Source organism: Temnothorax longispinosus, chromosome 8 (genome assembly GCF_030848805.1).
Source record: "Temnothorax longispinosus isolate EJ_2023e chromosome 8, Tlon_JGU_v1, whole genome shotgun sequence".
Classification (NCBI taxonomy): Eukaryota; Metazoa; Arthropoda; class Insecta; order Hymenoptera; family Formicidae; genus Temnothorax; species Temnothorax longispinosus.
The window spans coordinates 3,018,603-3,031,316 of record NC_092365.1 but is presented as its reverse complement, the minus strand read 5'-3'; the positions used below and the strand labels follow the sequence as shown (position 1 = coordinate 3,031,316).

Here is a 12,714-nt window from a genome sequence, read left to right as displayed (position 1 = left end):
GTGTTCGCGTCATTAATAATATTTTTATGCGAATTTTTGTATACTTACTCCAACTCAATGAAAAAAAAATTGCGCGCCGATTATTTATTGTCGGTCTTAAAATACAACTTTTTGTTGGAACAGTAAATCCACGTACTTAAATCGATAATTGATTTAACTTTTAATGCTAATGCTATTTATTAAATTGCTGTAAAGAATTTATTACGAAAAATATCACTCTAGCGAGGGTTTGAACCTCTCTACAATCCGTGACAGGCATCTTTACTTTTTATTTAATTATCGAGTTGGAACGAAATATGTTGAATTTATTGCAAAATCTTGCTAATAACATTGAATTTTTCATTAATTATGTTAAAATATTTTTTTATATGACAAATATCTGTCCATCGCGAAGCACACGCACTTTAGTCTTTTGCGCTCGACTAAGTAATTAATAATTAATTTATAAAATTAATTACGAAATAATTAATTTATAAAGTTTTCATGTTATTGCGCACATTATAGGATAAGCAAATCTGTATGATAATATCATATACCGTTCCCTCGATTAGTGCTGGTACTCGTTATATGTACGGTGAGATACGTGGGGCGAAAATTAACTGATCCTTGGGATCCTCGAGAACGCGAAAGTCCGACCTGGCCTCGTTAAAAACGCATAACTTCGGCGGGAAGGCGAGAGGGCGTAAATTCCATAGGCACTAAGGGAAACGAGATAGCAAACTTATGCCGGGAGGGGGGAAGGAGAAAGGGAGAGAGAGGATTTCGCGCAGGAAAGGGAAGCGAAAGATCGAAAAAACGTAGCGGAAGTTACGAGGGAGGAAAAGGAGAAGGGAACGAACGACCGGGCGCAATCCTGCGGGTTACTTCCAGCACATATTTCCGTGTTAATGACAATTATCCAGCGGATATGCCAACCTAGGTCGAGTTTCGTAGATAATTATATTATTTTTACCATCAGAACTCGTGCCTTCTTTTTTTTCGAAAATCATGGCGAATTATCGATATCGTTGCCGAGTATTAGCACATGAGATTACGACACAATATTGCTTTAGTTGTGGTATCTTATTGTTAGAATCAAGATATATTGTGTATATACCATTCAAAACGAAAATTAATTAACTTCCATAAAAAAGTAACACTGACGATACATATTCAAGTCGAAATGTCGTGCCAATTAATTATATGCATGTTATTAATAATTTCGTTATTATTATAGAAATATTTCTCTTTATTGTGAAACATTTTTTTTTACGAAACATTTTTATTATGAACTGTATCTCTTCGTAACTCATTAAACGTAGTAATAATAGCCTCCCGCACAATTGGGCTCAGATTTTTATTGTACCGCGTAACGGAACAATTTGCAAGAATTTCTAATGTGTTTACCGTAATCTAATTAATCAGACAACATACAGCCGACCAGCGTATATACGAGAGGGCCGAGGGCAATTCGAGTTGGTATCCCGAAGGAGCAGATAAGACCGTTGAAATATCGACAGCGGCTGAAGGGTGTATAGCGGTCGAGACAGAGAGATAATCCTCAGGAGAGCTTCCCGCCACGGAGCTTAACCAGTCAGAGATAATCACCGTAAGGCAGCACTACACCGCGTAAAACGGTATCGACGTCGGTGATCGTCTCGAATTTCAACGAGACCGCGAGGAAGATTCGTTGGCGAGCCCTCTCTCGCTCGCCTTCGTCCACTGCCGGAGAGAGGATACTCGACTCTCTCCCCGGGTCCCTTCCACCGCCTCCATCCTCTCTTCCACCGTTAAATGCGGTGTCCTTGCCGGTCGGATTGCCACCGCGTCCGGTTCCGCCGAGAGCACGGAGTTCCGAAACTTTGGAGAAACCGCTTAAGAAATCTACGAAAATCATCAAGTATCTTACAAGCGGATAATCCGCGGAGATAAATGCAATGCGATGTTCTGCTGCGTCGTTCAAAAACGCACGATAGAATACAAAATAGTAACAAGATAATGTAGTAGAGATAATGGGTTTAAGGCTCGCTGGATAGATGGGACAATAAGAATTTCTCTCGGAATTTCTCTTAATAGAAGTTACGAACGCCAAGAGGTACGCGTATATCCGTGAGGCTGGATGTGTTTTAAAGAATTTTTATTAATCGCGAAGGGAAGAGAGAAAGAGAACGGACTGATTTGTCGTATTCAAAATATGGAAGTGAGTTTTCTCTAGCGGAATAATAAGATCGACGATAATGGCCGGGGCTTTATTGCCTTATCTCGGCAAACGAGATTCGCCGACGGAATGAAAATAAATCACGTTGCGAGACGGTGTTGTAAGACATGATAAAAGACCAGGAAATTAATTTCGACAATTCCGTCGAATCGTATTAAGGGACGTGTACGTTAAAGATGCGGTATATATCTTCGCCGTGTCGCGAAACGTGATGTATTTCTAATATGCCACTAATAAATCACCGGATCGAACTGAGATGTGCGCGCGCGCACGCGTGCTAGTTGGAATTTACGCAAGCAAAACCGACGCATATGCCGCATGCTGCAGCGTAATATGACCGCAAGGTACATTAGATTAATGATAGCGATACGACAAAACAAGGTTGACTCAGTATATATTTCAAAAGTTTTCGCTGAAGATATCTACAATCATACAATTTGTGATGCATGAAAAGACTTAAAAACCCATTTTCTGCTTGAATACTATTGCATATACAATATATTCTATTGTATTTAAAACGGTCTCTGGCTGAACGGACCGAAGGTAGCTTAGGAGATAGCAGTTAGTATATAAACGCGATTCTCTGATAAAAGTATTTTCTTAATATAGAAATTTTTTGTTCATTTTCGCGCAAAGATTAAACCGCGATATCTGCGCACTTGGCAACGCGCGGGCATAATATAAAGGAGATTAAAACGCCGGTCCGGTTATGATGCAGTGTCCCGCTCAACGTTTTTCCACGTGCGGCAATAGCGAAGAGTTAATATGCGGATTAATATGTTCGCGCGACGGCTGTTAGCGCCGCGCCGCGCCGCGTTCGCGCCGTCGCTCGGCCATTTCGTGCCGCAGATATGCAAACGAATCTGGTCTAGTTGGCTTATCGCGTCATCGATTTTCAGCCGGTGCATTTAGTGTGCCGCCGCCGCGCTGATAATAAAGTCGGTGAGTCGATGATCGGGAAAAGTCACAACCGGACGCAAACCGGTGGCCGCCGACGCCGCCGCCCGGCAGTTAGATAAACGCCCCCGAAATCGACCCCGTGCGCGAACGTTTATCACATTTCTCTAGCCCCTTAAATCGCGGGTATCACGTACGCGTTTCAAACGGCTCGGAGAAACGTATGGGAGGGCTATGGCGAGACGAGCTTTCGCTTTAACAAATCTTCCGAAGGCTTTCCTCTGAATCGAGCAATTCGCAGAGAGATGAAATCTCTTAGAAGCTCTTAATTCTCTTTATCTCAATCCTCTTCATCCGGTCGAAAATTATCTAAAACTATGAATAAAGCACAGGCTTTAATCACTTAGCGAGATGAAAAGAAAATTACAAAAAAAAGAAACGCACGAAAAATGCCCGATGATTTTAAACTTTCGGGATTAAACACACGACATGCCGTTGATTAATTCATACAAACACGGTGCACCGTCATATGGATAAAACGTTCGGTTTTTATCTTCGAGAGAGAGAGATAAAATTCGAAAATTCTTTCCGCACCATATTACGGATATAATACTTAAGTGATTAAAACAATTATCCGACTTATCAGTCCACAAGTATTAGCGGTGTGAAATTGCCTGTGGAGAGCACCAAAAATTTGCTGAATCGTTTTCTCTGGAAAAGTTTCCTGCGGAGAAAAGCGCTGTTACGCCCCGGCGAATTTTTACACGGTTACGCCACCACATTGACGTGCTCGCCTGGTCGGCGCGACGCGGCGTCGTTCGTGCGAAAACACCTTGAAAATCTCGGCCGATGGACGGCCGCGCAAAACCGTCGAGGATGGAAAAGGAACGGAAGCGAGGATGGGACCGACCGAAGCTGGTAACGCTCTGTGTATGTGTGTGTGTGTATGTGAGTATATGTGCGTGCATGTGTGTGTATTTGCATCGTCGGCCTCGTCGGCCAGCGCGATAAAGTAGGCATTTAAACGCGTCAAATAAATCGTACCGTGGCCAATAAATCTCGGACACGTTCTCGGTCCGGCCGATCGCCCCGCGTTTCGGCCCTTCGTATCCCTTTATGGCTGTTCGTTACGACGTTAAGAGCGCCGTTAGCCTTTGCCACGCGAGCTTTTCCTCGCCGTCCGGATTTCCCGCGCGCAAATTTTGATTTCGTCCCTTTTTGGCAGCCGTGAAATTGGACAGCGCCCACGTTCGTCCCGGCGCGCCTTCTTATACGCTTTTCTATGGTACTTCGGTTTTAAATCATTCTGAAGGATAGCGGAGCAAGTCGCGTCTCGGCAACGTCTTTGAGGGGTCCACAACGAGGGTGCGGCTCTCTCAGAAGCGCGCTTAATTAAAAGGTCTTGTTTATTCAGAAGGTTGACACTACATGTACAAACGGAGAAGCGATATGGTCCATCGTATAATTCATAGTATCTCTATACCACGATAAAGCACCCCGGCGGCGGTGAAAAGTTTAGTAACAGTTTTACTCTGCAGAAACATTCTGAAATATTCCCTGAAATATACTGATTGTTCCCTCAAGCAGTTTAATAAATGTTTCACTAATTGTAAGTTATTGGCCATTTAAAACGTGGAAAAGATATCAATTACTGTGATTCTAATTTCAAAAACAAAAATTAGATCAGATATTTACATTACGTTCGCTTTATGTATCACAGAAGCGATAATCTTAATTGCGATTACGCCTTTTAAGAATGACGTACTATCCGGAGATACGAATGGCATCGTGAAAGCAGAATGGCGTACGCATTGCGTGTGATTCCAAACGTCGTTATCGTCCTGAGAGAATCCGGCTAGATATCCCGGAGTCTTTTCCGCGGAGTGAGCCTCCGGAGGATCCAACCAATCAGGAGCCTTATAATTAAGTTTTCTGTCTAATCTTCGCAATGGCCGATTAACTGGGCGGGCGTTGGAATGCAGGTCCGCGCACATAAACAACAAGCACACAATTCCTGAAATTACTCCGACCGGCGCGCCGCCGCGCCGCGGCGGGCGAGATGCCTCGTAGAAGATAAAAGATTCGCGGCGAAGGCGGAAGGATCCCCGTGAGATTTTCGACAAGGATCAGAACGTTCTCTCTTTAATCTCGTTTCGCCCTTCCGCATCAATCTTACTCTCGAAAAGCGCGTTGCACCCATGGATTTTAATAACAGGATGGCTTCTCTAACGAAAGCTGATGATCCTCCGACGATGACGTAATCGATGTAACGCGGGAGAAAAGAAAATATAAAATGGTTTTCTCCGCGCGTGGGGGCGGTATCGGAAATAATTTCCGTCTCGTTTCCGCGCCAAACATTTCAGAATTTTCCGCAATTTTTGATTGCTGTGTATAGAAAACTAAATCAAAACATTTTCTGACAAACCGAGTTATCATGCACAAAAATGCATCGCCGGTAAAATGTATGACATACAATCCGTGAAATATTCAAATTATACATATTGCATTTTAACATTTTATATTTTGACTCGGACATTACATTAAAATGTAACATAATTTGAAAGTTTTGTGTCCCGTGCATTTATACATATTTTTTAATTTTATATGCAACGCGTGTAAATTGCGTGTCTTTCATTTTTCAAAACTGGAACAAATATCGATTCTAACTTGACAACGTTAAAGTGAGGCGCGAATAAATTTTTCTAGAAATAGTCAAAATTATATATTCGTTAAGATGTCACATGAAACAATGTGACTCTGATATAGAATTTAAATACTTACAATAAACCGGTAGATATGAGGTAGATCGAGCTTGAGCGAAGTTTATACGTTCTAAGATTAGCTCTAAAGAAACAGCTATTATGGTACAGGCTGTGCGAAGAAAGACCAATTATTGCACGTCGTCAAGCGTGATTATTTTTGTGAGAGAAGATTTTATTAGGAGAACGCGGTTTCGGATGTCGGTAATCGTGATACATATATCACTCGCGACGGGATTAATCGTTTATCGGAAAACTAATCAAGTAGCAGGATAGAAGTACGGGTTATGAATTAATCCAAGCATCCGTTATCCGAGCGTATATATACGTGATACTCGTAAAAGCGGCTGGGTCAACGTGGAAATTATATATTCGGTAAGTGCGAGGAGTTTTTCATACGTTCGCGAGTTCTTAATCCAGCGTCAGCTGCAAAATTCGCCCTCGTAATGGGCGTGAAAGGACGGCGGCGGCGGCGGGATTGGGTAGAGCGAAATCTATAGCGGCGTTTTCGACGGCGTGATCAACGACGTCACGTATCTCGCATTACCTTTCACGACGCGCGCTGCGAAGAACAGTTTACGATCCCGGAATTAAGGCACGGAGTTAACGTCGGTCGATTATGTTGGGTTGCGTTTGCGCTAGTCTTAATTAATCCCGCTCACTTATTCCCGGACTTTCACGGCCGACTCGAGCTGATACGCTGCGTTTAATCCGCGGTCTTTGGCGGAAAGAGATAACGTTACGCCTTTAGCTTTTCTCCAATATCTGAGAGAGAGAGAAAGGCAAAGAGAAGAGAGAGAGAGAGAGAGGGAAGATGTATATAAATCCCTTAATAAGTATTTTGGCGATATTTATTGCACACATTAATGTATTATTTACCAAGTTAGGATTTTAGCCGCTATTAATTCAAGCGGGATTTTTCGACGGGTATCTATCTCCCGACGTCGGGCGAACGTATAAAGCTACCATCAGTAACGCAATATATTTCTGTGAGAGCGTATATATATTACACATCTGTTTCCTACCCTCTGAAAAATTTCTTGTAAGATAGTTGCAGCTTATGAAATTGGAAATAAGCCCCGGCAAAAAGTCTTTGAAGAGAGCCACGAACGTAAACGACATTTTTCCCCCGTGAAAATTAACCTTCCGCCTTTTCCTATTGAGAAATCTGGACTTTTATATGGAAAATACAACATCCACGGTGTAGCGATGTCGCGAGACGCCGGTGCTCTTTGTACTACATCAAATTTAATCGTCGAATTTAATGAAACTGTCCGGCAAAAACTAAAGCCTTTCCCGGGCTATTATTTCGCGCGACGTGCAATGAAATACTCATTTAACGCTCGTTAAATGCACATTGAGTGCCTGCAGCTTTTGCCCCAGCTTGTGAAAAGTCGAAAAGGGCCTTTTTCCCCGATTTATCCCAGTTGCAAGACTGAAAGTCGATCCTGGCCGGAAATCGAGAGAGGCACGGGAGACGAGGCTCTATATATAACTGCGGCACATGAGTACGCGCGAGACAAAAGTAATTAAAACTCGCGGATCGTGTACGATCGTCGAGCCGTAACCGAACGGCGGCCCTCGGTGTCGGTGGCCGCTTGCGCGAAATTGGAATTCCATTTTAATACGTTTAACAAAACGCGGGAAGATTAAGCGGAGGAATCCCGGGAAATTGATCGGCCGCCCATGGGGGGACACCTAACACACTAAGATCGATAGTCCGTCCCGTCTAATAAACGCGGTCGCGGCATTTATTCCTCGCCACTTTTCTGATATTACGGAGATAAATGATCGGCGACGTGGGGGCCCGAAGGGACGGAGAGAGGAGAGGAGAGGAGAGAAGAGTCGGCGCGTTACCTACTCCCCCCTCCCCGGATGTTGTCCGAATACGCCGCCGTTTGCACGGAATGCACGTTGCAGCGCCAAATTGAAAACGTGTTTGGCCGTGTATAACGTGTATACATTTAGGCTTCACAAATGTTTTTTAATCCGAACACATGTGGCAAATGGTTACTAAATTGCAGGAGAGGCCGGTTATACACGCCGAAAGTGGATGCAAGCCGCGTATTTCCGCGGCGTAGGTTATACGGGTGTTCTACAATATTTTCCGTGTGTCATAGAGAACAATAAAAGCGCATGTTGTATACCGTCTATAATTCTTATACGTAACAATAATCCGCATTTTTCGATACGTGTTATATCGCTCTTACCGAAGGATTTGTGATACCGGCGTGATCACGAGGAACCGCCGGAAGGCGGTGGCCGCGTGTCGACGTCATTTCCAGCCGGAAGAGCGGCGAGATGCCATTGCAAGGAGGACTTCGTCAAAACGGCGGTTGATTTCCGCGAAGATTAATAATCTTCGAACGGAACGACTGTGCAGCCTGTCCGCGAGAGCACGCCTTCTCTCTCTCTATCTCTCTCCCTCCTTCTTTCGCGGCTGAACGAAGTTCGACCGAACTTTATTATAAAACTAATATTTTCCAAGTTCTATGAGGTATTACGATAGTTTTCTGAAAGGGCCTGCCAGCCCGAGCGGCAAGGCGAAATGGTTCGCGGGGCGAAACTTCAATATTCGGCGACCATAACGACACCGACTGATATATTATTTCCTACAACTTCTACTCTCGGGGTTTTGTCTGCTCCGCGACCGGAAGAAAGGGAAGAAAGCGCGCGCGCGGGGCGGCGCGGGCGCGGCGGCAGCCGGGGCGGTCGAGACATAGGGGTGGAAAAAGAAAGAAAATGAAAACTTGATTAAGAATTCCATCCGCTCGTAGTCTCGCGCGAGCGTTCGCCTTCCAGGGAACGAGAGAACCGCGATGCTTCGCGTTGCGTAGCGAAACGAACGTCCGGCGATGTGAGGTTTTAATAATAAAACCTGCACCAATATTTTTATTTCTTCTCTCTCTCTCTCTTCAAAGATGAAGCGAAGGTTCAGGCAGAACCGTGTGCGCCGCATCGCTCAAATTAACTCGCCGCTACATCGAAATCGAAACGCGACGGGCTCGATGACGAGCGCGCATCGTGCAAATTAACCCTTTTGGTACGGTCGAGTCGAAACGCGAAGTGCTCGCAGCTGGCCGTGGCACAGGCTCAAATATATCGCTAACGGTCGATGGAAAGCAATTTTGCTAGGCTTCACGTTTATATTATATAAGAATATAACTTCAAAATAGTCGGCAAAATCGTCGACTGAATCTTTTAAACCGCTGAATAAACCGATGAAGAGAGTAACAGATTTTTATTATGAAGATAATATCCCAAAATATATAAGAGGTCCAGATTGGTCATGTCTCTATTCATTGCACAAAAAAGATTAAGTATAACACATATAGAACTTCTATTAATGATTGTTAAGTAAAAGAGGTCAATTAGGATCTAATAATGTCGATATCTTCAATTTGTGCAGTCATTGAAATAGAGTCTCCTGATTTGGATGCATTTATTCACATATTTCTGTATATTTGAATATTTGATATTTGCAATCTTTTTTCGGATTTGATAAAATTATTCTCGGAAAAATTGATAAAAATAATTCAATATAATAACGAATAAACGGGGAAACGATTCGTCACGTTTTTATCTTTTTTAGCAGAAAGTTGTGCTATATTTTCCTACCAAGGTATATTTGCTACCCACAAACGTACAGTCCTAAGAATTAATCGTAAAAATTTCTATTTAAGACGGGGAAAAAGTGTAAAAAGTCAAAAACTGTGCTCTTTATTTCAGCGTTTTACGTATTTCTTGTTTTATTTAACCTTAATCTTTCTATATATTCCTCTTTCTCAGTATTTGCAATTTCCATATTCGCGTGGTAGTTTTGCGGAACGTAACGCCGCGAATACATTCGCGTGTATAGTTTTCGCTGTATATATTATATTGTTTATATACCACACAATGGTACGGAAATATTTTTCCAGTTTTATGCGCTATCCCGGGCGTTTTTACATCTTTTTTTCTAATACGACATATATATTGCAAGCGCCGCTATAGTTTGGCTTTACCGGCGGCATCGACGGGTAGGGGGGGGGGGGAATTCGTGGGAAAACGAAAAGGAGATGTCGTAGCAATGGGAAACGTGGAAGTCGGTCGCGGGGTCAAGGGACGAGAGCGGCGAGAACGGGTCGGGGAGCAGAAGGGAGAGATAACGGAACCGGAGAGACGCGGTATAGAACAAAGGGTGCTTATCGACACCGCGGTTCTTATCCTCAGTAATTCCTTTTATTTTATCCGTTTCTTCTTCCATCTTTTTCCGCGGGAGAGGAACCACGAGAGCCGGGGCGCCATGCCACCAGTCGCGCGTATACCCGTAAGATAATCGGGCCGAGATCTACTCGAGCGTAGACCGAGCTATTTCCGGGCGTATCCCGCAGGCGCTTCGATTTTTTTTCCCCTATTAAAAAATGTTTCTCCCCGGGAAAAAGCGACATTAATTCACTTCGGCGTAAGCAATTTGCTCAACTTCCGCGAGAAAGCGACAGTGGCATGTCGTGGAAATCAACAGTAAAGTTTAGTGACTGACGTCACGACGCAACTCGTAAATGACATTACGGAGAAAGAGCGCCTTCTTAGCTAAATCGATTGAGTTAATTTTCCACTTTAATCTTTGCATCTCTATGTGTACAACGCGCGCGACAACATCGCTAAAAGGTACCTCAGTTTGTCACATCGATTTCCACCTTACTGTTTTTTTTTCGTTTTTTTTTCCAAAGAAACTACGCTTTTAATATAATATTTGCGATATCGGAGTTATCTGAGTAAATTCGGAGCGCGAGTTGGCTTGAGTAAGGGAGAGCTTTTTTCGACGGGTCAATATTTAACGGACTTACCGGGTGTAGATGACGTACTGCGAAATTGGAGTGTTGTGGGAATTAACACCAGGTGCCCACGATATATTCACGGCTTTGGACGTGTAACTTATGACAAGTGGTCGTTCCGGTGGATCAGGCACATCTGAAAGCAGAAATTTTATCATCTGTAACACCCCGATCTGCAGAAACTGATGTCTTGTGGTCGCAGAAACTGTCGAACCGTCGAACAATTTCGCCGCGGACTACGTAAATTTTCGGCGATTATCAACCGAACGAATGTATAGCTGTGCGCACAGTGCGCCAACTACTTAAGAAAGACATTACCTTGTAGTAGTTAAAGGAGCTGTATGTAACGGGCGCGAGACACGTTTACATGTACAACGCTAACTCGCTTCAGTTTCTTAAGCTGAAATTTATTTTGCCGAAAGTTGGAGTCACGTAGTTGATATTTCTTACGTCGCGTTTTGCGTCGGTATCGACACGAAATGCAAAACATATAACAACCCTTATATACGAATACTTATGATATCCATATTTCCGAAGCAATCTTCTTGTCATGGAATAGAAACGCTTGCAGTATTCCATTGATCGTGTCGACAGCTCTCAATCATTGTTATATTTTTCTCTCGAATATAGCTCAAATGTATTAAGTTGCTGCATATATAGAAATATATTTACTTCATTGATCCTAATTAAATAAAATATAAAAAATGTTTAGTGTAATTTATTATAGATAATTAGATCGAATGTAGAAAGCAAATTATGATATTTCTGTATGTGACGTTTAAATTGATTCACACTAATATGAAATTAAAATCTAGACAAAACTAAATTATTAATTAAGATATTTAATATAGATTGTTGAAATGATTTAATTAATTGATATAGTTATAAATGAGCACGCGGTGTGTGAAAAACACGAATTTTTCATAAGATATGCAAGATTCTACGTAATCACGAATGTATGCCTCTCCTGATTGGTTTTCGTCCGCTTTAACACTTTGGTAATTAATATCCAGCTTTTTACGGAAAAATCGATTGGGAAGTAGTTTTGCGCGAACCATAATTTTATTGAGAGAAAAATCGACTGCAAGATTATTATTGATACGAGCGAAAAAAAAAGATGACAAATCACGATATGGAATATTACAATTTGAGAACTTAATTCGGGTAAACCGAAGTTAAATAATAAAAATGTTATCTAGTTTACAAGTTCTTGAACTCCATCTACAATTTTGCTTGTTAAATATTAACGTATATTCTGCTGGCACTCGTGTCGTAAACGTGACGTACCGTTGAATACAACCGGGGAGCGTATACACCTTCGTGAGACTCTTCTCGCCGAAGTTATTCGCGCGATGGAGAAGGAAGCACCGATCACGCTCTCTGCGCCGCGGCGCAGCGTCGGCGGTCGCATCGGATAAGGCTCGGGCGTTTAATATGCACCGGCGTGCGGCGGGGCGAAATATAACATTGCGCGCACGTTGCATAAGATCATAAATGAGAGCAGGGACCTCCAACCTCTCAGGATGGAGTCGTCTTTTCTGACCTCGCTCTGCCGCGCGGCCTTTATACCCGGCGTCGCCGTCGCCGCGACTGCGTTCCCGCTGTTTATGCCGGCCGTTACCGCACGCCGTGACACCCGCGCTGAGAAAAATTTCGAACACGGAAGTTTTCCCCGCGGTTGACTTGATTTACATGAATTACACGACCACCGCGCAACGCCCGGCTCGATATTAAGTATTGAATAGCGCGTCAACCCGCGCGCGGGGACAGAGCTATGAAACATTGTATATTTAGCGTCGCTAATTTACGTATCAGTCGCATTAATTTACGTGATTTTAACGTAATTAAATGCGCGCTTGTCCGCGCAATTTGTATTTGCTCAATATGGCTCGATATGATACTCGATATGACAGAAAAGTTATATAACGAGACATTTTAATTCACCGCTTTATATTTTGCCGCATTAGCCTGTGTGTGATTTTTATATGTGATTAAATGCGCGCTTGTCCGCGCAATTAATACATGCCCAATTTATTTTCGCTGC

General features: G+C 43.0%; 1 protein-coding gene and 1 long non-coding RNA gene across 5 annotated transcripts in view; one reads left to right on the top strand and one right to left on the bottom strand.

The window, feature by feature from the left end:
- The window catches only part of LOC139817966 (putative receptor-type tyrosine-protein phosphatase mosPTP-1), a 267,152-nt gene that overhangs the window by 57,727 nt on the left and 196,711 nt on the right, over positions 1 to 12,714 (bottom strand). For all 4 annotated transcript variants that reach the window (XM_071786319.1, XM_071786318.1, XM_071786317.1 and 1 more), the window contains exon 4: positions 10,683 to 10,806. In XM_071786319.1, coding sequence (XP_071642420.1) covers positions 10,683 to 10,806 — 124 coding nt within the window. The remainder of the gene's footprint in view (positions 1 to 10,682; positions 10,807 to 12,714) is intronic.
- Positions 1 to 12,714, top strand: part of LOC139817968 (uncharacterized) — a 154,428-nt gene that overhangs the window by 19,579 nt on the left and 122,135 nt on the right. The gene's annotated exons all lie outside the window — the stretch shown is intronic.